Source organism: Aquila chrysaetos, chromosome 2 (genome assembly GCF_900496995.4).
Source record: "Aquila chrysaetos chrysaetos chromosome 2, bAquChr1.4, whole genome shotgun sequence".
Taxonomy (NCBI): domain Eukaryota; kingdom Metazoa; phylum Chordata; class Aves; order Accipitriformes; family Accipitridae; genus Aquila; species Aquila chrysaetos.
The window spans coordinates 12,412,916-12,440,561 of NC_044005.1; the positions used below are offsets into that span (position 1 = coordinate 12,412,916).

Genomic DNA, 27,646 nt, shown 5'->3' on the forward strand with positions numbered 1-27,646 from the left:
TTAAAGAGACAAATTGCAGAGAATTTTAATAAGACATTTTAAAAAATATACATTTAAATACGAGCATAATACATTGAGGACAAGAGAACCAGGGGAACTTAAACTACAGACCTTACTTTAGAGGGAGAAAAGAAATAGAATTACTTTGCCTCTGTCTTTACAGAGAAAGAGGGTGGAGATATGCCCAAGTTGGCGGTCAATTTTCCAGGAACGACTGAGAAGCTAGGTAATTCACAGATAACAGAATTATAAAAAGTTAGATGCAATTACTGTAGGAAAAGCATGGTGGTCCAGATAAACATGCACACCCAGGTTGTAGAGGAAGTAAAAGCCGGCAAGCCTTATATTTTTTTCTCCCCACCCCAAGAACATAACACAGGAAACTGCATATGGTTGGAAAGTGGAAAAAACCTTTAAAATTTTTCTTTAAAGAAAAGGATCACGGGGCAAAGCAGGAAGCAAAATAGGCTATTAACTTTAAACATCACTGCTGGGGAAAGTCTTGGAGGAGGCTAGCTTAAGGGAATGACTGGTCAGCACCTGGATAAGCACATGTTGAATAAGGATGGCCACTAAGAATCAGGCAGGGGACTTCATGCTCAACTAACCTTTTGGAGTTCTTTGAAGAATTACTGCTATGACAGACAAGGGAAATTCAGTGGATTTTTAAAATAGCATTAAGAAAAGGTTTTACATAAATGGTCACAGTAGAGAATCATGGGAAGAAGGATAAAAAAAAAAGAAAGGAAAAACTAGTTCAAGCACAAAAGGAGAGTAGACAAACCTTTTTTGTTTCCAAACCTGAAATAAAACTGTTAAAGTGGAATATTCTCAATAACCAGCAAAAGCTCCTCCAGTGCCTTAAGGCAAAATATTTGCTATACAGGGAGTCTCAAGCAATGCAATCCCTGAGCAGCAGATTTAATGAAGCCATCTTGTCTCTTTAAAAGACTGCTGACCTGTTATACATCTTTACGTGAATGTACAAACAAAAATGAAATCAAGTGAACTGCGCAACCTCATGGTGTTAAAAAGTACAAAGAGTATCAACAGTATTTTAGATTAGCAGAACTATTAATTAAAACGAAAGATGGATGTAGTTGTCTCAAGGGTTGTCAAGAATTTTTCACTGGATATTCCTTAGGCATAGGCATGTGCCAAGCATCAGCAGAAGTCCTCCTGGCCCTTTCCTTGTACTTTATTCCTTACACATCCTTTGTCTTTGAATGTGTTTATGTTAAAAAAAAGTCACATTGATTCTTCTACTTTTCTCTGACATTTGTCATTGGGCAAACTCCCCTCTCTTTACTAAACTTGCTAGCAATGAAGGCTGTGCACCTAAGGTGAAGTTTTGTTTGTGTGCTCTTGAGAGGTCACGCTGTGCAAGACACTCTGCGGAGCCCTCACAAACCAAGGGTACATTGAAGTATTGCCTATTAATATTTGCTTATCATTTTGGTCTGTGTTCCTGAACATACTCGAGAATGAAGCACCTAGAATATCCAACTGTTCTTCTGGTGGGAAATACACACAAAAATGGGTGGCTTCCTTCTTTCTACCTGCTCCCTTAGAACATTAAATATTTGTTTCCCTTGAGAAGACACCACATAACATTAAAATGTACTGGGATGTTGCACATCTAGAAAGAGAAGACAGCAACCTCTGTGCTGGATCAAACTTTAAGGACTATGCATTTTCAGGTTTGTGAGTGGACAAGTTTTGTAATTCATATCTGAAATTGGAGGACTCTGAAGATGCACTTTCCCAGCTCTTTCTGGAATGCAAAGACAGAAGGATCACTATACATTTTTTTTCTGTTTGGCTCAGATTTCAGAGGTCGTGAGAGGAGATTTAAGCATTTCAAGCTTTCAAATGTCAGTTTTAGCAAGAATACAGTCTTGGTATTGGGGCCTTTACACTTTTTAGCATACAAGCTTTCACAATTCATCAAGGAAGTTCTTCAGCTATGACTTTTTTGTTCAGCCAATCTACTGCATGACTAAATTGCATAGATGCACAGCACAGGAAGCCCGAAACTGGTGTCAACAGCACCACACTCCCTGATGGAATGACAACCCCTAGGGTCAGGGTTAGCTGCATAAGTTCATCCTTGTGGCACTGTCTGCCTTCTTTGCAGGTGTTGACACTGCGAAAGCACGTTAAGACTTCTGAGCATACGCACAACGTCCAATCACAGCACAAAGGACAAATTTGTGGTACAGAGTCCTCCTCTTTTCCTAGGGAGTCTTGTGTCCGCTGCTTAGGCAGGCTATTTTCACATTGAGACACCAAGGTGAGGACTGATGAAAAACTTTCAAAGAATCAGCTTCTGACTTACAATAATGAACCAATCTATTTACTTAAGAGCACTAGTATGTTTTTTGGTCCTAAATGATTTTCCAAACATACCATCTATCCTCCTCTTCCAATTTTCTTGAAGCTATACTAAGGGCTCTGGGGCAGCCTTATTACAAGCATTGAGGAAATATCCAAAGCTGTGAGTAATAACAAGTTGTTACTAGTTGCTGCTACCTATGCAACCCCTGGAGCAGGTTTCCATTATTGATTTAGTATTTGCCCAATGAACTTGAAGATTTTTGAAGTGGACTTGTTCAGCTTGCAGAACTATTTAGTTTGCAAGAGCTTAAACGCTCTGACAACTTCAGAGGTACAGCTTGGAGCCCCTTACTTCAACCCCAGACTTAGCTATCAGCTCTACAAGCACAACTCTTATCCTTAAGTGCATGCTTGTAAGCTCTGTTGTTTAATAAGAGCAGCACACAACTGGCTAAGGGTCTCCAGCGAGGACCAGTTCTACTACTTTCACTGTATCTGTCAAAGTAATAATTGTTTTTAAACAGTATTTTTCTGTCTCTTCAGTGATTTTCTCACCATATTACTGATTTTAGGTCTTAAGTGCTCAGTGAGAACACAAACTCTCTCCACCTCAAACTTTTTTCAACTTCAGGACAATATGGTAAACTCCAACATTCTTTTTTTCCTTCTAGATGCATGCTAACACTGTAAGAAATAAAACTCCCTAATCAGTTCCAGGAATTGTGAAAAAAGTCAGTGCTTCCCTTTATCCCTAACAGACAGAAAGCAAAAGAATAATCTCTAGCCGGGGGAGAAAAAAAGAGAGAGTTTGCACTGTCTGACATCGCAACCTATAAACAGAGACAATTTTAAACCCTAATTAATTGAGTGGCATCACAAGTCTGATTCCATGTTCACCACCTTGTACCACTGCTTGTAAAACATCAGTTGGATCAGTTGCACACTGAATCAGAAGAGAGAAATATCCTACGGTTATGAGCTCAGATTTTACTTCAGTTACAGTAGTATGAAATTTGAAATAAGACTACTAAAATAAATCCCCAGGATTTGGGAGTGGTGTAGAATAGCAGATCAAAATACTAAAGATACTAAATACAACATATGTTGTAACTGCGATGCAAAGCTCCTGAATAAGGCACTACACAACACCGAGTGAAGTCCAATGTAGGACAAAACTGATTTGATTATCCTACCATTTTGAGGCTCAGTAGCCAAGAACTGTCATGTAAGGAGAAACAAAATCTGAATGGTTTCTGGACTGATCAAAAAACAAGGGAAAGGGCAGGGGACCACAAAAATCAGAAAAAGGTCCCCCAAAATCATGAGGTCTTGTTCAGATTTACGAATGACAGCTGCTACAGTAGAAGACATGTCTTTCCATGGCCATCTCTTTGGCTGAAATCCTCCAGCTAAGTCACTATCAGCCACTGAGCCAACTGACAACACAGAGCCAATAAAGTGAAACAAATCTTATTTTACTTCTTTTGCTTCAGATTGTCAAAGAGCTGTGAGCTCAGGAAGTTCTGTTCTCATTTTTGTAAGTAATGGTGCTGAGTATATGACCAAATATGACAGCTTTGTGGGATAAGTTGAGAAGAAAAAATAAACCATTCCAAGAAGAATAAAGGACTGGGAAGTTATTTCTTCTGAAAAGAAGGAAGTTTTTCAATACAAAACCCCAAAGTTTTAGTAATTAAATGTTACAAGACTCAAGACTTATGTGAAAACAGATTTCCAACTTTGCCTCAGAGGGAGGCACCACAGAGTATACAAGTTAAAGCCAAACTGAACTGAAGATTTTCTTTATTTTGGCACACTGCCTACTGCTCAACCCTGTGAATTCACTAGTTATGCACCTTAGTGTGTTTGGGGTTTTTTTGTTGTTGAGGTTTAGGGGCAGGTGGTGGAAGCCCATAACGACAAAAGCCAGGCACACTGCTTTTAAATACAGGTTGGAATACACCTTTGAAAAGTAATGAAAAGTAAAATCAGAACCACCGATATATCACAGGTTTAACACTTTTTCACCCCTCAAAAACACTTCATGGTTTTGATAAATAAGCATTTCTACTTACACTAGGAACAGCCGAACTTTTCTTACGTTCAGGAATATCAGCCTTATTGGGATTGCTGGCATTTCCAAGCATTGGACTAGCTGGTGCAATTCCTCTTCCTGCAACAGCACTACTGCTGGATTTTCTTGACTGAATTCCTTCCTCTTTGAGGTCACTGTCTGTAGTACTAGTCTGGCTTCTTTTGGGATATGCCACTACTGAGGGGATGGATGGTCCAGCTTAAAAAAGAAACACAAAAGAAACAGGAAAAGGATTTTTCTTCTCAGAAGTTCAGTAGCTATTTTTCACTACAATGGAAACGTATTCACACATGAGAATCAAAATAATTAACACTGGGAATCAGAGTTGCAAAAAGGTAATTATTTAAATTATCGAAGTACGCATATTTCAGAAGACAGCAAAATATTGTGAAAAACAAAAACCTTTCCAGGTGAAGATACTACTTGATTTCCATGAAAAAATTATGAATATCACGGAAGCTTCTGGTGTTTGAGTATTGGCACTGGTTTGGCTTGCTACAAAAACCCCTTTAGAGTCACCTTAAAGACACTTAACAAGTAACTGACTCATGCAAACTAGATGATCCTTCATTAGCACAAAGCTGGCACATGCTGTTCAAGCCAGCTTCTGATAAAACCAGGCTCCTGAGACAGGTACCTGGTGACAGAACCCTGGACCACCAGCAGCACTAACAGCCAGTGGACTGCACTCCTGGAACAGCCCAGAAGCAGCAGCGGTTTGCCACTAGCCTCCCCGGGTGTACCAAGAACAGAAAACTGCTCCAGCACACCTGAGAATGAGGCAGCCCATTCAACAGTGGCAAGCTCCCTCTTGCTTTAATAGGTTCCTGCACACTGGGAAAAGCATGTAAGTATATCAGGATGGCGTTTTCTGCTGTCTCAGTTACACCTTCTCAGAAGAGGATACATCAATTTTGTAGTTAGTGTTTTAATAACAATCAAAAAGTGTATGTATACACACAAACATATAAAAATACATATGAATATATAAAAAAATATATAAATTTATAAATATATATAGAATATATATTAAAAAGCATCACAAAACACAGTAACCGTCATCCCAGGAAACTCCCCAAGGAGAGCAACCTCTGAATGCACTTCAGGCATTTAAAAGTAGACCTAAACACAGACTCCTTTTATGAGTTAGTGTCGGAGCAGGAAGATGGTTAAGATATTTAGAAAACCCTAAGCTACTACCTTGCACACTCATTAAGCAGTAGAGTTCTAAGTTTGTCTGAGTCACTGTTCTTTAGAAATTTAATTCCTGCAGGACAATCAAGTGACACTACCCTCAGGAAACAGGAAACAAGAAATATTGGCAAACTGACATTTCTTCGTTTTAGACACAAGCTGACCTACTAGTGCCAAAGGAAAACAAAAGCTGAACAGACATACAAGAGCATGGGGGAGGAGTGCTGTGCTTTTCATGAAAAAGGGGGTTGCAACACTCTCTTCAATTTGTGTAACAAGACTTCCCCAGCATGGTCAGGAATGCAAGGGACAAGACAAGGCAAAATAAAATAATTAAGTTGGTGTATTCAGCATTCCTCTAGAATGCTGTTTTTGAAGGCTTTACAACAAAACCATTTTAAAAAAAATTGGTTATTCAGTGAATTATTTAACCACCATGCTGTGAGCTACACTGTTGTCATCCTCCTTACCTTTGGGGGATGGAGACAAATGCAGAAACCAAACAGAACTGGAAGTCACTATATTCTGCAACACTGAAAATGAGAATTGCTCACCGTGATCACTGTACCGCCGCTGTTTCTGGCTAGAAGATATGCTTCTCTGAACTTTGTGATGAGGAGATTGTCCAGTGCTATTATTAAGATCACTACTTGGCCTAACTTTGGCAAGTGAAAGATTGCTGCTGGAGCTTGAATCACTTGCATCCAACTACAATACAAATGAGAATATTAGAATAAGTTGTTCAGACAAAACAAATTCAACATCCACCATATTAGGGGAGCAGTAACAGGGACACAGAAGGAAGATGGCTCTGGTACATAGGAAATTTTGAGTCAGCAAGGAAGTTGCTTAGAGGTCCGTTCTCTTAGATTCTTGTGCAACTGTCTTAGGTAAAACTCAGTGGAATTTGCAGCTCCTCAAAGGACAATCAGATAAAGAAAACCCATCTCCTTTCAACAGTGTCTCCTCAGAGTTCTCTTAAGATTTTAACAGGAAGAGAGAATACATTTTGTAGAAGCCACCACACCAACTCCTACAGCAGAGGAACCCAGAGCAGCTTACGGATGCCGAGCCCTCTCAGCATCATATGGAAAAGTAATCTACAATACGGGAATGTTTTTAGGTTGATCGGTCCTGCTCCTTGGTTCTTTTAAAACATCTACAGCTGGCATATTCACACTTGAGCTCCTAGACTAGACAGGACAGTATCTGGCATACAAAGTCCTTCAGAGGAGTAACTGCTGAGCAAGCAGGGTAGTTTTGGGGAGCCTAAAGGCAAGAATTTACTGACTCAGATCAAGGTGAGAACAAACACAGCATCATTTGGACAGTTGACACTGATGATTAGCATAACATGCTTTTAAGCATAATGGACTTTTGTGCAGGAATGCAATGCCTATAATTACTGACTTTATTTTTGCTTCTAACTTTGCTATGGACACTTTTGGATTCCTTTGTTTCTTTGCATTCTTAAGAATGGTACTTACCTCTGATGATTTCCTTCCTAGCAGTAAGTATGTAGCTGTGATTTCATCATACTTCATTTTACTAAGGGATTCTTGAATTTCTTCTTGAGAATATCCCATTCCTACCATAATATCTAAAAGCAAACACACATTCTGTAAGTAACAGAAACACTCTGATGTTTAGCCTGGCTGAGTGTTTAAGTTCAAGAGAAAGAGTGGAACATTTTAAAGAATTAAACAAAACGATTAAGTGTGAGAACATAAGCCTGATGAAATATCATTATTAAAAAATCAGTTATTTTTTCCAAATGGCAAACAAATACAGAATGGTGGAGGAAAAAAACATGCCCACATCATGCAAACAGTATGCTGAAAAATACTCAGTTACCTATTCTTTTCTGGTCCGAGATGTCTAATTCTGGTTCAACAAAAGGTTTAAGTTCATCCTCCTCATGCCCTGCATTGATCCACCTGTCCTTCATAATTTGCTAAAAAGAAAGGGTTTTGTTAGTACAATACACTTACCAGAAAAGAAGATGAGCTGTTGAAAGAACAACTCCCCTATCTACCAAACACCAAGGCCTCTTCTAATTTTTCTTTTCCAGAACAGGCGCCAGCACCTACTCAGTTTTGTTTTGCTCCAGTGAGGAGACCAACTATGCACATCAAGCCAGGCTGCTTCCCAATCAGCTGTATTCTAGCACATAGCTGAAAGCTAGAAGTCTGTAACACAGACCAGCAGCAGCGCGACAACTCTGACAAGTCTAGTAAATCCAGGCTTGACTATGGAAGTCCATGGAAGCCAGTATTGTTTTAGCCTTTCTCCTCCATGATGGAACAAAATGCAGGCAAAAGGCAACCCCATCATAACCTAGCAGTCAACACTTCCAGTACACATCTGAAAATGTGGAAAATGTCCTGATGGATCATCCATTAATGCAGGAATCCACAAGGTATCCATCAGGAAAAGTTATATGACATATGCAGCGTAGTCTCACATTCATTTTGAAAGTAACTGTGGAGTCAGCTTTCTTGTAACCCCAGTAAACAAAATCTTAAAATAAAAAAAAGTCACATGCTTTACTCAACAATCCCCCACCCCACTCCAAATAAACTATACAGGAACAGTATGACAATAATCAGTCGCAACTCAAAAATACAGTTTGAAAAATATAGCGTCTAGCTTTCTGATGCACCTTATTTGTGCCATTACCTCTAGAGTGCCTCTTTTTGTGGGGTTTAGCACCAGGAAACGTTTGAGGAGGTTTTCACAGTCTGTGGACATGTAGAAAGGAATCCTGTATTTTCCCCTTAGCACTCTTTCTCTAAGTTCCTTGGTAACAGAAGAAGAACAGACAGTAAGTTGTAAGCAGCAAATCACTTAAAACATTAGATAAACATGCCCAACATATTCTACAAAAACGCACCTTTAAGTTCTGTCCATCGAAAGGAAGAGATCCACTCACAAGGGTATAAAGAATAACACCTAAACTCCAAACATCTACTTCAGGTCCATCATATTTTTTCCCTTGAAAAAGCTCTGGAGCAGCATATGGTGGGCTGCCACAAAAGGTGTCCAGTTTATTTCCAACTGTAAACTCATTGCTAAAACCAAAGTCAGCTATTTTAATGTTCATATCTGCATCTAGCAATAGATTTTCAGCCTGGAAGAGAGAAAGAATGGTTTGTAAGATGAACTTAAAACACTTGATTTAGAATGCTATTGTCCATTTTTACTCATTCTTAAAAGACAGAAAGCTGAAATATCTGTTAACATTCACTTCCTTGCAATGTCTTTAGGTATGCTTTACTCTATCATTTGCATATCTCCTATTTTAAAAATCTCTGTACAATGGCTTCAGACTATGCGAGCTGTTATGCTACCTGAAAACTGTGTTATTACCATCTGTTTTCTCCACAGAAATGCACCCTGAGCTATTGTAATTTACATTTTGATCTATTAAGATGAAAACAAGATATAGTCTCACTATCCATACTTTATGTAGTATTCTTGCAAAAGTTTGGTAATATACATAACCTTTAAACTCTTTTCGAGAGGTTTGTTGGGTTTTTCTGGTGGTAGTGTTTTGTTTGTTGTTTTGTTTTTGTTTTTTTTTAAAGTTACAAAACTATATGTTGAACAAGTTATGTGGCGACACTATTAATACAATAGGCACAATTTAAAGAAGGGATATACCATTTCATGCCAAGCTACAAAGCACCATACTTCAGTTGCATGATCACAACCGGCAATTCATTCTGTTCGAGACCAAAACTTGTCATACCTCTATCAAACTACCCTTTTCAAAAAAACCCAAACAAACTAACAAAAAACAAAACAAAACAAAAAAAACCCAACAAAACAAAACAAAAACTCAGCTAACACTGACCTGCATCAGATTTGAAAGTGACCACAGGGTGAGAGGCTATCTTTCAGCAGCCATTAAATTTCTGTATTTAAAAGCCTTACAAATCCTCTTCCTTTTATTTGAAATGGTTCTATACTGTAAACATTCCTCAAAACTTGCTATAACACACGCAAAAAAAATAAACTAACCAGAAAGCTTAATACACACTAAATTTTATCGGCACAATAAAGATCACACCCACAAGTACAGAAGCTGACACACACTGACACACTTCATGCACTTTTTCCTACTCACCTTGAGATCTCTATGAACAATATGCTTTTGGTGGCAATACTGCACTGCAGATACTATCTGGATAGAAAACAAGCCCAATTATGTAAGTGACATCTCAAAGAAACAGGAGTTTTAATCAAAAAGTTCAACACTTATTACTAAAGTTGACATGTACTTATCCACTCAAGACCAATGTAACCAACTACTATACTGACCAGCGTATTTGAGGAAAAGCTGCTAAATAACTTAGGTGTCTGTTATTTGATCTATTTGGTTTCTACTATACTTGAAAGAGGAGTTTGTTTTTCCTGTGTGCCTAATTATAGACCAGTAGAAGCAATGACTTTCAGAAAGGTTACTGAAGTATTTCCATTCCAATACTGTATACAGCAATAAAAGCTTTCCACTCTAGACTGAAGTGTTCAGTCCCTCTCCAAAGGTGAGTTTTCATGCTGCAGCATGGAGACAAAAGGGTAAGAAACAAGCTTAGCTACTAGAGAAACTACCAGGAAACAGCTTGTTTGTCAAAACTTACGCAGTGAGAAGCAACTGTGCATCTGACAGAGGTCTGCTGTCTAAGTGCATATGGTTTATTGTATGTTGTATACTGTACAAGAGTAGCAAGCTCAATGGATAAAAACTCTCTCTGTCTCTCAAGTGTAATGGAATAATTTCTTCCATCATAGTTTCCAAATATCATTTAGTTTTTCCTGCTTTATATAGAGAACTATATAAGCTATTTACACAGTACAATGTCCTAGTACGTTGCTTTAGAATCATAAGCATTGCTGCAGAACTCTACATGTATGGAAAAGCTGGATAAAGTCTTGTTACATGATCACAAATGCAGTCAAATACATTTTATTGCCATGGATACGTGGTCAGAATTGAGGCAGATGTTATGACTGCTTAAAAGAAGTGGAACTGCACATAAAAATAATTTACTGTAATAACTATGCTTAAATAAATGTATTTCCATTCTTTGTTCAAGATTAAGATTTTCAACACAGGAAGACGAGGTATCATTACTGTTACAAAAAATAACTTGTGATCAGACCGCCCAGCTTAGCATAAGGATCCTCCTGTACTGGTAAGGAGCAATGGTTCTCTCTCCCAGTATTTACAGGAGGTGAAAGTAAGGTTCTTGGTAGGTCAAAGAACTGACCTACCAGTCAATTTCGCATTTGAAACCTAAGCACCAGCATTTTGATCTTTGTACCCCTGTATTATTGAATCACGCATGTGCAAAATGCCACCTTAGAAGCCAAGCAGTCTACAAGAAGTTGAAATATTTCCGTTCCCTACACTTTCATTCTGGTTTTGCTTGTTCCATTATGTACTGGCTCCCTCTTTCAGACTCCAAGTTCAGCTTTTTACAGTTACTGAAACTGCCAAAGCGCTCCCACGCCACCACTTGTACCATCTTTTGGTTTTCCTTCCTTTCGTCTCCGCTACCGTTGCTTTATCACCAGTCACAACCTCACTCTGCAGGGGTTTCCAAGGCTGACAGCATGACAAACACCTCAAGCTTTATTCGGGACTGCAGACACAAAACTGCACCACTTGTTCCTAAACTGCTTTTACTCTGACTACGTAAGAGCGGAAGGTCTAGCAGATGATCAATCAGTAGCTTCCTTTGCAGATGCTTTTGAACTACTCTGCATTGCAACAGGATAGCACAGAGACTGCAGAAGTGAGTCCAATCTAAATGGAAGGGAAATAATGCAATGTTTATGACATTAATAATTGAAGAACAGCAGTCGTAACAATGAAAAATAGCACAAAGCATGGCTGCACTGCATTGACTCCCTTGTCTTCCAACTTCCATCACTGTTTCCATTGACAGCCCCCTCACCCCCAACCTATTTCAGTTTGAGAAATTTGCTGATGGTTGGCAGGTGGGGAGAAGAGGGGAAGAAACAGCAGATCTTTTTGCTAGAGATAACAACTGGAGCATTGAAATAAGTTTCTTGGGAGGGATTTCAAAAATCCGTATAATCACAGGTTTTAAAGAACAAGTTAGAACAAGTTATCTCTAGGCAGAGAAACCATTCTTCATAAGGATTAAATGACAGAAGGATAGATAAATGACCTCTCAAGGTCCCTTCCACACCGCCACGAGTATTTTGTTTCTTAACTGGAACATAGAAGAAAGATGTATTTTTGCGGATTTTTTTTTTTTTTTTCCAAGATCTGTCCAAACATCTACCAGCATTAAAAATTCTAAAATACTTCTGCAGGGCAACAGTAAGAAAACCAAAGCAGGCCAGATCTAATTGGCCGCAGTAAAGGGAGAGAGGGATTTAATACACATCAATTTCAGGAGACCCTCTGCCCTGAGTCTTGGCTTCTCATTTTTGTATTAATTCTTATCCAGATAGGCAGATTATTCTATGGAAAAAGGATAGTAAGATCAAACCAGAACTGCTTGGAAACCTGTAACAGGGGAAGAAAAATGAGGTGACGTTAAGAATGCAAAACGTTCTGGATTTGAATTTCTTACACATGGCTGCACAAAAGGAGTTTGAAATGGAGAACTGCAGAGCATGGCTTTATTTTTAGTGTTTGTACCCTCTCCTGTGTTCCTTGTCAAGTGTGACTAGAATAACATGATCACTGTCTTTTATGTTATGTTTTCCTGCTAAAAACCTTAAGTATGCGTAACAAAATAGACCAAAAAAAATTATTTTTTTTTTAAACAAGCAAAGAGGGGAGAATTGCCAAATTCTGCTCTTTGCCTGCTAGAGAGGAAGAGCCTCCTCAGATAAAACATGAGTGTTTGATCCAGAAATCACATCTACTGAAAGAAGAAACATGATCCGAAAACAAGATATAATACAACCTATTGTAAGAACTAAGCTCAATACCATGGCACAACTGTTTCTTCAGTTTAAAGACAGCCACCGTCTGTTAAACCAGTTAGCAAATACCCCCCCCCCATTATGTCATAAGTCTCTATCTAACATAAGAACAGCTGCACTGAATCAGATAAAAGTTCTACAGAGAGCATTCTCCCTCCAACAATGGCTAGAAGCTGTATGAAGCTATTCTGGGACTACAGTAAGGTGAAATGAATAGTTTTATGACCTGTAAACCCAGTAAGATCTAGTTTCCTTTGACACTGTCCCACAGCCAGAGCCTTAGTGTCTAATAAATGCCAAGTTCTGATCAAAGTTGCCTGACCTCTGTCCTGTGTGCATTCTCTTCTCTCTAGCAAAGCGCAATGAGCTTATCATATAGTTTCTCTCCTCTGGTTATTACTAGGGTTCTCTCTTTTTTTCCAGGCGCTCATGCTTTTGAAGCTCTCAAGAACCTCCCATCTTTAAGATCAAGGTCCCCTAAAATTGGTTGACCTCAGTAGCTGGGAAGTCAGCTGTTGAGGGAGGACAGACCACAGCTGCCTGTGTCAGGAGACAAGACTTACAAGACAACACTGAAAACACTTCTGTGTATTTCAGTGGATTTAAGTGAGGCCATCTATGTATCTTTATAAGCAGCATTTAGTCTACTGAAGTACAAAAAAAAAAAAAAAAAAAAAGCTGAGAACCTGAAGTGCATAAAATCAGCTCTTGATGGGTCAAATACTCAGCTCAGCAGGTAACTACCTTTTAAATTCTTTCCCTTCACATTTGTTTTTGAAAAATGAAGTTACATATATCCTGTACTACCCAAATTATCCCATAAAATTAAGCACAAAGCATACCTGTAAAACATGTCTGACCTGTTTCCACAAGTTTTCATTTAAAGGGGAGTCAAATTACTAGAAAAAAATAGGTAATTGCTGAACAAACGTGCAATTTCAATGGAATTACTGCAAGATCTTTTTCCACACAGCTCCTGATAAAAGAAACTGAGGACAAAGAGCAGAAAGCCATACCAGTAGAAGTTTTCAACATTCACATCTGAGAGACAACAGCAAATCCTCTCAAATTACTCTGAAGCTCTTCAAGTGACATTACAAAGAGCAAGGCAACAGTGTGGGATTTAGAAGACGGCTTAAGTGGGAACGACTGCTCCACCACCCATCATATCTACTCCAACACAGCACAGAAACACATACCAAAAACTCTCAATCACAAAGGAAAGTTCTCTACCTGCCAGAATATGAAAGGGAAGGAAGCAGCTTTAAAAAGACATGTAAGATTTTGTTTAAGAGGAAGAAAAATCTTCCTTACTATCAAGCTGTATAACTCCAGTAATCACAAATCACTTCTGGGGATACGAAGTTTGCAGCTGCTTTTTTTGGGTTGTTTTGTTCGGGTTTTGGTGGTTTGGTTTTGTTTTTTTTCCAAAAGATTAAAGACACGAGAGAAAACAAACGAACAGGGATTTCACAGAAATGCTTTTGTTGCCTCCTTATGTTGGCTTAAATACATTTCTATTTTTTCTTACTTTCATTGCTACTTTTGAGCTTATTGCTTATATTGCTTTCACACAATTCTTACTATATGAGACAGAGGGAGCAAAACAGTTGTGGCACAGTTTCCTAGTTCCCAAATTGTTCCTTTTGGTCACACTACCCACACTAGAGAAGTGTGAAAGTTTTCTTTACAAGACATTTTGTGAAAGTCATTAATTTATTTCCTGGAATTCTTGTATATTATACCAATTTTTTTCTACTTTTGTATGGCTACGCTTAAGAAGTGAAGCTATTGGAGCCTCCCCTTCCAAGAGTGAAAGTGACTGTCATGTCGTTGCCACAAATTACCAGTTTAAAACCCCTACATATAATTCAATAAAACACTCTTTTCCCTATTCATTATTTTAAAGTGTCATTAAGCAGGAGCATAATTTTGATATTTATTACTTTTCACAACATTACCTAGGTTATCCAAGTGACCAAAGGCATGGAAATAACACAGGCATTTACGCATTTCTGCACAAGAGCAGAAAACAAAGTATATCAGACCAGTCAGACCCACAAATGAAACTCTAGGTGCTACAAGAGCAGAGATATGGATTTAAATTAGTTATGCAAAAATATTTTGTTACGTTCAATACTGCTTTACTGTAGAATGGAAAGGCTTTTTACAGATCAATGAAATTCCAACAACTTTGCAAGGCTAGTTTATCCATCATACAGAAAGCTAACTAACAAGCCTAGAAATTACTTTTCTGTGACTTTTTAGAACAACTATTAAACTGCATATTTTCATGTAAGCACATAGAGGTGAACAGATCCCTGTTACGTGCACTGCCTGCATTTTGAAACTGGCCTGTTTGTAGCCTGTTACATTTGAGCAACTTCCAAAATGCTACAGACCAGCTGAACTAAGGATGTATGAAATCAACCTAGAGGAAATGCATTTTGGAATGGAATACACTTCCGGATCAAGCAGTCACAGTGTTCTGGCACTCCTGGACACCCTGGCACACAGCCCTAAGGAAACTAGCAGCACTGAATGGACTACTAACCCCTTTGAAGTACGATTGTAACCCAAGCTTTTTCTCACACAGGGCTACAAGTCCACAACATGCTGAACACTGCAAGAAGTCAAACACAAAGGACAGCCGTTCTACTCATTTCAGCATTAAAACCAGGGAAGGGGTGAAAGCTCATGTACAGGAATGGTATACATACCTGTCTAAATTTAGCTCTAGCCTCCTTTTCCTTCATTCTTCCATGTGCAACCAGATAGTCAAACACTTCCCCTACAATTCAATAACAAAATACATTAACGCCAATTTCAGAATCTAGAGATTCCACTCTAGCAGTAGCCCACAGCAGCTTCACTGGAATGACTGTACTTCAAGTTTATGATCACAGATTAGCTCAAGAGAACAAGGCACAACTGCTATGCAATTTACTACATCATCTCTTATACAAGAGAATAGTAAGACTTAATGAATGACTGGATATAGGAAAAAAACCTAAACAACATTTCCTTCCAATTGTTTATGATAGAAATTGAGCAGCATAGTTCTGTTTTGTAAATAAAGATGACCCGTACCCCTTCACAGACTTTCTCACAAGGGTTTCTTTTGCCCCACAAAAAAAAGCTTCATATATGAGAACATCTGATGGTATTTGTAAATATTGTCATACCAGCACTATAATTTTTCTTTGTGCATGTGTATAAAGTTGTTCTAACCAAAATCAGAAATCTTAGCTTTAACCTAGGCTTGGAAGAGGTATCCACAAGGAAGGTCACAATAATGAGCATAGCAGGACACACTGACATAATCCATCACACAACCATCAGATCTGTAAGATACACTGAGAAGGATTACTCCTGAACAAGCCCAATGTTGTATGGCTGTGGACTACTAAAGCAGATTACTAAAGCAGTAGTAAAGATCTGTTGTGTTTGGGGGTTTTACTTCCCTTTAACCAATCCAGTCATTTTATAGCACATCAATACAGACTACAACGTTTGAGCTTTAGGTGCTGCCAACTGGCCCATGTTTGCAAGTGCATGGGAGATTTTCTTTACTAAAAACCAGTCACGTACATAAGAACTCCTACAAACACAGACTACTACACAGTTTTAAAAATTCTTCGCCAATATGCAAAATTAATAAAAACTTTAGAAGTGGATCAAATGTCTAAATATTCTTTACTGAGCAAGAAATCATTGTTTTGTAGATAGCCACCTCACAAGGGAAGAGCTAAGTAACTTCACGTTTATTTTTGAACAGCAGCAACTCCACCTAACTGGAATAAAAAACCCAAGAGTCATACAGCAGGCAAAGCAACAACTTAACATTCTGAGGGAATGTCAGGATTTTCTACAAAATAGCCTTATTTCCCTCTGTAGTGTATTATTTAACACTCAACTCAGGTAACTCTCTTGGCTGTATTTCACAGCTGCTTCTTCAAAAACCTTGAAGGAACAAACCTGAACACTTCTTCGTAATTCAGAGAAAATTTCACCAGAGAAAGAATTATCCCCAATTTATGCAAAGTGTTGCAGTTGTAGCAATAGTTTCATCCTGCAGCCACAGAGTTCATATACATCATGCGTGACCAGTATCTTGATAAAGAGGAAATACGGGAAATTGATGCCTGCCACTGAGATTAAGAGCCATTCCTGTCTTGCACAACATGGCATGTGCAAAGGGTACTGCTCACAGCCTTTTAGACCAGTACCGTATATATCTCGCTACTACCCTAAGAAAGATCCTCACTGCTTTAGAGAACCGCTGGCCCTTCCACCTCCTAGAAGCTAATCACTAGATGGCAATAGGACTTCACTTTTAAGTCTAGTACCATCAAACAGCATGACTACACAAACACCTGTACTACCAAATATTTTAATGGTATTTTACCAACTTTGTTTCTGTTTATGTATATCTTGGCTGAGCATTTAGGGGGCTGCTAGAAGAAAACACAGGCAGGTAGAGAATCATTACTTGATTTATAGTAGTTTGTTAAACTTCACGTAACCTAATGTCAGAGTCAGAATTCAATGCTGATTTTCTCTGAAAAGAAGTGTCTGTATCTCCCTCCCGAAACTAAAGCAAAGCCTCAACTATTTGAGATCCCCAGCTGTGGATGCTAAATGGTCACATTAACAAACTGAGTGCTATTAGGTTGTAGTCAGCAAGGAGTAACTTAAGCCTGAATACCTTAATTCTAACTCTGGTGAAAATATCTGACATTGAGTGATGCACGCTTTTCCCCCTTCCCACCCTGCAATCAGGAATAAATGTTTAAGTTCCTCCTAAAATGGCATAAGGCTAAGCCTAACAATTCTTGACAGTAGAAGGTCTGTGATTAAGATATGTCAAATGTCAACATTTAAAACACAAAAGTTGCAGTACTCATGCTTTTGAAAGCAACAGTTAAAGAAACAGAAATGTTTCGTCTGAACATGTTTTTACCAAATACCTTATACAAAATAGGGCACCAGAGGTAGGGAGCTGAATACAATAAATTGAGAAGGTTAGCATTGGTTATGGACAGGAACAATTGATGGCCAAATAAAGATTCCCATTAAATTTGAATTGTGAAAACAAAGCAAATGTGATTAAGTTGCAGTAAGTTCAGAAGCTGGTTTTACAAGTTATAATTATGTTGCCTGAAGAAGTCCCAGAGAATATTTAGGATTTTGCTTAATATTTCACATTACCATGACATTAATATTTGCTGAAAAAGAAAACAAAACTTTAAAGAAAACAAATGCTTTCTCCCACTTGGCAATTTGTTTACTTATGTCATCACAGCAGAGAGATACTTACCCCCACTTGCATATTCCATTATTAAATAGAGGGTTTTTTCAGTTTCAATGACTTCAAATAGCTTCACTAGAAAAGAAAGCCATTTATTAATCAGTTAACTAGTTGCAGAAGTATTGTTAACCCCACAGAGAATTCTGTCAGAGAAAACAAAAAACCCAACACAAAACTATTTGCTTGCTGCTTGACAATATCAGACTATTACTCTAAAGAAGCTTTTTCTGTCTAACGATCCTAAATGGAAAATACTGTAGCACATTTGGTCAAGCCATACAGAACAACATTTTCTCAAGAAACAATACTTTGCTTCTGTTACATGAGAAAAGCAACTAAATCAAGCAGAACCTCCACAGATTTGAGCATCAGCAATAGTCATTTTTATGCACTGAACTGGCATACATGGTGACAAATGAGTTATCAGTCAGTTTGCTGACAGTCCCATAACAAGACTAAATCATCTAAATGTACAATCCTGATTAATTTCTTGACCGCTTCTTATTTTTGGTATATAGTTGTTTTTAATGAGAGCCTGAATTCAGTCAAAATCAGTATTACACTCCAAAGGAGCAAAATTATCAGTTAGCTATGCAAACAAGTGTTTTGTGCAAAGGGACCAAAATGTTGGTTTTTGCATTTTTTTTAAAAAAAAAAAACAAACAACACACAGCTCTGAAAAGTATTTATTACTGCTACTTTACAGTAAATTGACACCCTAGTGCAGAATCATCTTTTAAAATCATACCACAGCAATTTTAACAGTGAAAAAGCTAAAATTTCTCCAGAGTTGAAAATTATGTGAAAGAAACAATGTACCTATATTTGGATGATTTAAGATCTTCATTATTCTTACTTCTCTAAAGAGCTGAAACAAACATAAAACATGAAATAAGTTAATGAAATAGGTAACACCCATTCTTCCTACAGCCTGATCATTTTGATATACTTAAACACAAACAACAAACATTACTATTAGCATTTCAATGAAGTTCCTGAAATAAGCACTTACTGGAGGGAAGAGTTACGGGCCTGCTTCTTTTAACACACCTCCCCAAACAAATCAACCCTCAAAAACCTGAAAAGACCCACAAAGCACTACAGATAGCTCAGGAGAGAAGTGATCTTAGCTCTGTGGTTCACAGACTTTTGGGGCCACAAGACCATTATGAGACCACACAGCTCATTGCTGGCTAGTACATCTCACACCATTTTTCACCCCCTTCACAGAAAATACTGTTTCCAAAGTTTCATGAACCCCCATGAGAGCACCTTTTGAAGACCACTGCAGTAAGTTACTGGTATGAATTCATCACTCCTCAGTACTTTGTTAAAACCATGGTATTACTGTGCTACCACAGGCACTCACAGGTGAAAAATCAGCTGCTTGTATTGCACAAGTGTTCCTGAAAGGCAACTGAGGCACAGCAGCATCTAGTCCTGGGTTTGTCACTGCAGCTCCACTGACTCACTGCCAGACATCCAGCCTCCAAGCCTGCTCAGCCAGTACAACACGCTGAACATACTTGCCAAAATTAATAGGGCAGAACACCAACGGTGTTCTTCTAACCCCAGCAGACAGAAGAAACACCATTACTTCAGGGGTGCAGTCTCAAAGGGATTAGCTTGCTCCCACCCTCTTCACCTTCCCATGCAACAGGATCATACTGCTTCCCTTTATGCAAGCATTGGTGTTAACTCAGACTGACACCCAAGGTCCAGGAATGAATTCAACAGAAAAATCTCACAAAACACACAACTCCCCCAAATAAAAACATTCCATCCCTAAGTTTTCTGTTGCAGCTCCCTTGCCCAGCCCAGCGCATCTATTTTGGCAAGATGAGGGGTGAGGGAATACAACCGCCCATTTCAAGCCTGCAGCATGACATTACATCAATGGTGCTGCATCCAGAGATCACATACTGATTGTAAGGATCTTGTTCCCCCCACCCCAACACCAATACCCATGTGAAGAAGGTTTTGCTTGAATACTTATTTCCAAAGAGTTCAACTTTGCCTGTCACACAGAGTAAACTCTGTCCTCCTGCAACTGGACGGTAATATGGGAATGACATTTAATGAACCACAAATGAAAGCAAAGTCTATTATTGATCAGCTGTTAATTATCTTCACCTCTGAAAACTCTTCTGCAAAAGACAATTATAAGATGCACAAAAATCTGTAAGTGTAATACTAAAAACGCCACGGGTGTTGTTAATGCAATATAAAACACTGCTTTTAATGAAGTTGGTTAATAGCAGATAAAGTAAAAATAGTCCTACTTCTTCTCCCAGAAAAGACCCAAGATAAAAAATTATTACAAAAAACTTGAAGTGCAAATACTATTGTATTTGGAAAACCCAAAGAATTCTCTTTTCAGGCAGTACGCTATATGGCTGTCAAGTGCATAGCTGTTCTTCCTCTGCAGCTCCTCCCATGCCAGCCCAAGACTCCAGAGGGTTGATGTTCTTAAGCCTCTCTTATTTTCTAGCAGGATGCTTCAAAAAGCAGGAGTAATTAAGAGGTTTTATTATAACCCAACACCAACTTCTACAGGCACACCAGTAACGTAACAAATCACATTAAACTTAATGTTAAGCGACTGAAGCAGAACGAAAGTCCACAGCTCCACAGGAATGCAGACATGGGAGAAAAGAAAGAGTTTTGTAAATAAGAGATAACAGCATTGTTATTAACAGTAAAGAAGCAAAAAGTGCTGCTGCAACATTTGCCTCAGGTCAGATTTCAGATAAAGTGAAGACATTTAAGATGCCTACACGTATTACTAACAACTCAAAAATCTGTAGGTGTACTTAATAAAAGTGCAAAAAAAAAAAAAAGTGAAACATAGGAAACAAACAGAAAACCACCAAAGAGTCAGCAAAACAAAATCCATGTGCCTTTGTGTCTTTTAATAAAAGAAAAATGTAGGGGGTAGGATTAAAGATAAATAAATAAATAAATAAATTAGTTAAGGGTAGTGGAAATCACAATTTGGAGATGAGTTGTTCTAACCATTTTCTGCTTTCTGATGTTTCTGTAAAGGCTAAGATTTGGGGAGTCATGCTCATCACACTGCCCAACAGATGTTCTCCCCCATGCTACAGCCACAGCTGTGAATAGCACACTACCTGAACACAAGAGTAAACCCAAACAGTTTTCCAAATGCTTTTAATTATCTTATTATCATTATCCAGGTCTATGCCTGACACTTCACTAGATGACAAGCTGCTTAAATGCAATCAGGATTGATTGATCAAGTAAATTTTTGGCCATGCAAAATACAGTGTCAAAAACTATGCATGCATGTTTTCTTTTTCCCCCAGAGAGGTAAGTAAACTGCCTTTTTTTAAAACTGTGTTATTTCTGGAGCTTTTTCATATATAATTAGACAAGGCAGACTACTTCACCATCTTTCTCTGATTGTCAGAAATTTAAAAGCAATGGCATCTATGGCTATTTTCTCTTATTTTTCATTCAGTTCAGCTGAACTGGTGTATAAAATATTCTGAATACTCCACTAATACTTTTAATCACAGCTTATATAACTGAATGCCTCTGGTCAGCTTTTAAAGCTTTGAAGACAGTTTGCTTAATTCACTCTCAATTGATTGTTGGTATCTTCACCCCCAACACTCAGATAAAGCCTATTGGGTCAGACTCTTATCAAGGGCAACTCCACTGCTGCACAGATTAAGACCTTGGCTGTTCTTCAGCCATTAGCCTATTTATCATCACCTCACCCACCTAAAAAAAAAAAAAAAAAAAAAAAAAAAAATCCTTTCATAGGATTAAGTATGGGAATATAGGCAATAATAATTGGTGCCACCAAACAACAACAGTCAACCAAGGGCAACATAGAATAAGACAGTAAAAATGAGGCTAGAATTCACAATACCATTATGTAAATGAATATATTCACTCTAATTTTTTTTTTTTTTTTTAAATGAAGTACGCCAACTTGGCTGGAGCTAGCTACTTCCTCCATTGTACACTGTACACTTTGATGGTCTAATGTAATAAAGTCAGGCTCATAATACATTTTGGGCTGCTCTAAATATAACATTAGTCCACAGGACAACTACTCTGCATTACTAACCCGAATAAAGCATGTCAAAAAGTAGCTTCTACATATGAGCCACTTGTTGAAGTGGGTGACTAGAAACAAGCTTTTTAAAAAAAGACTATTTTTGTCTCAGAGGAAATAAAAAATAAAAATACTTGAGAATAGGATACAACCACCACTGAATTCTTTATTATAATTTTAGTTAGATAAATGCACTTGAGATTGTGCTCCCCTAATCAGTTTAAATGTTATGTGTGGTATTTTGACACAGATAGCAACTTCCACAGGGATATCTGCAAATGCTTGACATTGTATTATGTATTATAGTCTATTTTTGATAGAGGAATACAATGTAAAACATCATATAACTTTCACACAGTATGCTGGAAAAAGGTTTCCCAGATTTCATTCCCCCAAAATATTATGTGCATCAACTTCTAGCCAGGTATGATAAAAGCCCACACATCTGAGGTTCTCTGCCACAGGAGGTGTAACACCAGAAGATGTAATGTAAAGGGTCTCAATACAAAAGATTTTCTTAGTTTTAGGAACTTACTTGTTATAATGAGACCATAAAGGCAGACAATCAACTGAAAACAGTGCTCATCAGTTTAATTTCTAATGCTGAGATTAAAAACTACTCCCAAGTTGTCGAACAGCTCATTTTCCGTCAACAGGAGCTCTACAAATGCTTCTAGGCAAAGACAAAGACAAACATCCTTAGTCTGCCAAACAAATGGCTTTCAGCTTTGTTGTGGTCTGGTCCTTTGACTGTAACCCATGTTAGATATGGGGAAAGAATTACATTTAATTAATGCTGCTAGCCAACAAACTGAGTAAAAAAACCCCAACAAACCAGCAATGGAAGCAGAGACACATACTGAGTAATGATCTTGAATCAATTTTACTTCAACTTTGTTACGCTGACACATCCGAAACAACAGGGAGTGGGGGGAAAGAAGACCAGTCTCTTAAGCCAACTCTCTTTGAACACAGTGAGAGATCAGAATTGTTCCTACATTAGCGATTGCAAGAGTTTCAGTAACAAATTATTTAAAAAATACCAAAAAAAGTTTGCTAAAAAGCAAGTCAGTACATTTGTCAGATGCAGAGCACCAACATATCCTGTCCTCCTTCCCCTCAAAAGGGGGAGGGCTTTTAATGAGGTGTCCCAAGCCAGCTCAGGCTTGACCTCTGTATTAGGCTCCTCCTCATAACTGCTCAATGAAATATGCCCTACATACAATTAGGAGCCTCAAGCAGGAAACCTTTACACAATACAAGTTTGCCTCAAACAAACCACAACTTGAAAACAGAAAAAATACTTGTTATAAACTGAAAGGCTTGGGCATTTTAAATTCTCATCCTTTTCTCACCATTTTTAAAATACTTATTGATCCACGGTTGGAAAGGACATGGTCCCTGTTAAAATTGATATTTAAGAACTCTAAAAAGCTTTAACAAAAAATGGCCCAAACAAGTGGCAAAACATCTGCACATAATGAACAAAAATATTTGGCTGAGGAGCCAAGTTCCAAAAAAGGAAAATGAGAAGTGATTTAGTGCTATTACATGGGCTTGGTAAAAAGACTTGTATATAATGGCATTGCTAATTCAAAAGGAAAAAAAACAGACAATTTGGGGGTGGGGGCTAGGAGGAAGTGAACTACTGTAGCACCAGCACTTGTTTCCAGTGAGACCAATATTCACTGGAACTGGGTACAGAAGTACATTTGTGGAGAACACTGACTATGACTAACACCACCAGCATGGGGAAAAAAAAAGCTCTGAGAATTCCCTTTTTCTTTCAAACCAGGGAAGTACCGGTTACAGTTTCCTCTTCACTAAGCAAAAGCAGCAGAGTAGTAATTAGGTCCTAAAACAACAGTTAAGGGTAGCTGCATGTGGCTACCACAGACTTCCTCAGCAACAGACAAGAAACTCGACTCTCCTGAAGAGCTGCACTGCTGAATATTGAGCTGTCAAGACCGCAGCCGCCCGTAGCTTACTGCAAGGGCATACCAAGAATTACTGCTCCAGAAAGCAAAACAAGTCCTTAACAAGGTTAACTTCTTTCTGGCAGCAGTATCGGTATTATTGGTGTGGAAGACGTAATACAAAGAAATAGGAACCGGCAGTCTTAATCACCATTTGTTTCCCCACCTAAGGATGACTAGGGTATGCAGCTACACCGCAGCTGAGACACTATATACCACACCCTCTCCTTGGCACAGCCTTTCCCTCCCCACCATACCTCAAATATTTTATCACTCTCTCCAGAAGTACAAGATCAGAAGCACTTGATCTTAGCTTCCCCTGCATCCACAGGTTGCGTGCACAGTGGCTTCAAATGCACCAAGGCTACGGCACTGCTGACAGCGCTGGGAGAAAAGGGGCAAGGGTTTGCAAAAAAGCCTCGATCAAGCAAAATTGGTAATTAACATGTTGTGCGTTACTCTGCTTACTATGACAAGAAGGCATTTAAGAAAATTACTTTCATTTTTTGAATTGAGAACACTGACACATCTCGCTAAATTTTTTCTGTGCTCATGTAACAAACGAGCTTAGAGAGGAGAGCACATTAGCAATCTCACTCCCCAAAATTGATCTGCTTTCTACCCTGCTATTTTTTACTATTCTTCCAGACTCCCATTTAAGAAACCCAGTGGTAGACAAGACCAATTTACAAATCACACTTTATAATCTAATTTATAAACTGTAAATAAAAATGAAATTACAACAGAGACTGAGACACCAGTGGACACTGAGCAGGCTGAAACCCAGGAACCAAAGGGCCAACAAGCGCACTTCCACCTTGTGGCCTTGCCAACTGAACACCTGTGACTTATAAAAGGTTTGCTTTGTACCTTAATATGAGCTCAAGCTAGCATTACAGCCCAATCTCAAGATAACACCATTCGAAGGATTAAGATTTTACATTTTTGTTTGAAAACACGGCCTCTCTACTTTTCTCTGACCATTCTTCCCATGCCCTGACCCCTCCCTTTCATATCACACAGCTTTTGTTTCTCTTCCAAGTGCTTCAAGCATTTAACAATTTTTTCAGGTATTCCAAGTTGCACAGATCTGCCACACAAAATCAACTTTATCTAATCCATCTTATTACCTAATTTGCATTTCATTTCCTCCCTGCTTGCACAGAAATTACCAATAACCTCAGGGATTAAGCTGAAAAAAATTCTGAAAGCTGGAACCACATTATCTACTTTTACCCAGTCTACAGAGTCAGCAGGAAGTTGCTATCCGCTCAGATGAAGGAGCCTTTCTTCTATAGGTTATTCTTTGCCTCTCAACCAAACTGTGCAATGTAAGAACTTGTGCGTTTTTTCCAATTTACTTTTGCACTATTAATTTTGATAAAAACATCTTGTAACACGATCTTTTCAATATTTGCATAAAGCCTAAATGTGTATATTCTCCAGTTTACTCTGGTTATGCTATTTCATTTTGTTTGCAGGTAAGTTCTGGGTATTCTCTTGTTCAAACAGAAATATTGCAAGGGGCTTTTTTATCAAAGTACTCAAAAGTAAATAAAAAGCCTTTGACTGCAGCACTTAAAAGGACAGAGTTAGAAGAGTCCTAGGTAAAAGTGACATTTAAATGTACTTCCTGCAAGCACTCCAAAGCAGACTGGCTTGCTTGATGAAAGAGTAGGATTTATCACTACTTACTAAAATAGATAAGGCGATACAACTGTAACAGCACATTAAACATTTGAGGCTAGAGGGAAGAAACCAGAATAGCCATGCCCCAGTTTGTTCCATAAAACTGCATCACCTTTCCTGCTGCAAACTACGTGGAAAGCATAGATACTGCTTGGCCTTCAGTCAAGAGGCAGTATTTTCAAGGCCAGTTTAAGAGAACATAAGCTTTGTATTTGTAAGTTTAACAAAGTGACCAGCATGAATGTGACATGGGTGTATGATACCAAACCATGAACGTCCTCTCTACAGTTAGCTATGCTTTGGTGACAAAGGAAGTGGCTAATACCACCATTTTCTCAGTTTACAGCTCTGTAAAAGTTCATCTTGAACAACTGCAGGGTTGTCAAAAATATCTGTTACAAAACTAGTTATTAAATACAGTAGTCAGATGTGCACAAGATATGTAATGCTTCAGATTCTCCAGCACAGGCATTTGGGGTTAATGGAAAGTGGTGCAATAGAACAAGTTACAATACTGTTGAAAGATTAAATGTAAAAACCTACCTTTTGTAGACTAGTTGGGTTCAGCTGTGTTTTGTCAATTATTTTTATGGCAACCTAAAGGAAGAGTTCATAATCAGTATTTTCTGTATGAATAACACAGCGTTATTACAAGACAGTCAAATCCAGTAACAGAAATGGAAAACATGAAAATTACACAAAAATCATTCAAGTTTCTCCAGTAAATTATGTACTTGTATTTAAACTAAAAACAATTGGAAATAATGGCTAAAGTGTAATTTACTTCTGCTGCAACAAACTAAACAGCAGAGTGGGAAAAACCCTTGTATTTTAAATGTATTAAGACGAGAAGCTCACTCAGTCTTTTGCTTGACATTAAGACCACCACACTTATAACAGTGGAAACTCCAACACCAGACAGTGCCCCAGTAGAGAGCAGTGTGCCTACAGATAATATTTACACAGTATAATTACACAACAGATTACACAGTACTGACTGGGCATTGGCAGTTTGTGAAGATGCTTCTAAAAACAGAGATTTCAGAGCAAACCGAAAGCAATTCCACACAGATTTTGCAAGAACCAAGTTCATCTTCAGAAATTCACTGAATATTTGTATCAATTTGCTCATGATGGATATGAAAATAAGTGTCACTTGTGCATCAACTATATTGGCTATAGTACAACAATTTGGGCAAGTTCATTCCTTTACTAGTTATCGTCTTTTTAGTAAATACTGCACAGAAATATTAAAGAACAAAATAAAAATTTCACAAATTAATCAAAAGAGAAATTCAGTACCAGGGCAACTAGTCATAACCTGAAGATTTGAGGCAATCAATAGGCAACAGAGACAAGCTTCAGTGCAATGCCATTTAGATACAGGATGAGTTAGAACAGGAAACAGGAATCCTTCTAGAATTACATGCCAATTGGTATTTTTCCTTTCTAAATTAGAGACTAAACATACCAGAAGAAACTCTACAGAAGCCAAGAAGATGGTGCCTCTCAAAGAATCAAGATGCTGCAACTCAGCTGATTATAATACCTCACTGGTGCAAAGCAAGGACTTTCAATTCCCCTTGAATTTTTGGCTCAAACAGTAGATGCTGCTCCTTCCCATGCCACAGCTCCTGTTTCCCTGCATCGCTTTGTGCTATCTTTGTCATGTCATTAACTTGGGGTTGACAACATATGGAATAAAGAATATCTTACATCAAAGTAAATTTACATCCCTACATTCAAGTGCAAAAACACATGGATGGATCATCATCATGACGGAGAGGGTAAAAGGGGAACACAGTGTTCAACGCTTGTGTGCATCATAGAATTGTATGATGGGTATGGTGTTTTCTGAAACTGAGATTCAAGATTATTTTGAGCCCTTCTAGATTAGATGCAAGATACGATGAGACGTCACCAAGAAGCCATCTAAGAATACTTTTGCTTTGGGGAGTATTTTCTTCTAAAGTATGCTACTGAAATTA

The 27,646-nt window shown here is 38.2% G+C and overlaps 1 protein-coding gene across 23 annotated transcripts in view; it reads right to left on the bottom strand.

Annotated features, from left to right (window-relative positions):
• The window catches only part of MARK3 (microtubule affinity regulating kinase 3), a 64,433-nt gene that overhangs the window by 18,495 nt on the left and 18,292 nt on the right, over window positions 1-27,646 (bottom strand). For 12 of the 23 annotated variants that reach the window (XM_030007433.2, XM_030007432.2, XM_030007431.2 and 9 more), the window contains 11 exons: window positions 26,202-26,255; window positions 18,726-18,774; window positions 17,916-17,981; window positions 15,316-15,386; window positions 9,756-9,812; window positions 8,520-8,756; window positions 8,306-8,425; window positions 7,481-7,580; window positions 7,114-7,226; window positions 6,181-6,334; window positions 4,413-4,630 (listed from right to left, as the gene is read on the bottom strand). In XM_030007433.2, coding sequence (XP_029863293.1) covers window positions 4,413-4,630; window positions 6,181-6,334; window positions 7,114-7,226; window positions 7,481-7,580; window positions 8,306-8,425; window positions 8,520-8,756; window positions 9,756-9,812; window positions 15,316-15,386; window positions 17,916-17,981; window positions 18,726-18,774; window positions 26,202-26,255 — 1,239 coding nt within the window. Of the gene's footprint in view, window positions 1-144; window positions 223-4,412; window positions 4,631-6,180; window positions 6,335-7,113; window positions 7,227-7,480; window positions 7,581-8,305; window positions 8,426-8,519; window positions 8,757-9,755; window positions 9,813-15,315; window positions 15,387-17,915; window positions 17,982-18,725; window positions 18,775-19,178; window positions 19,184-26,201; window positions 26,256-27,646 lie in introns of those variants that run through there. The other 11 variants (XM_030007427.2, XM_030007426.2, XM_030007429.2 and 8 more) reach the window with 2 other exon arrangements.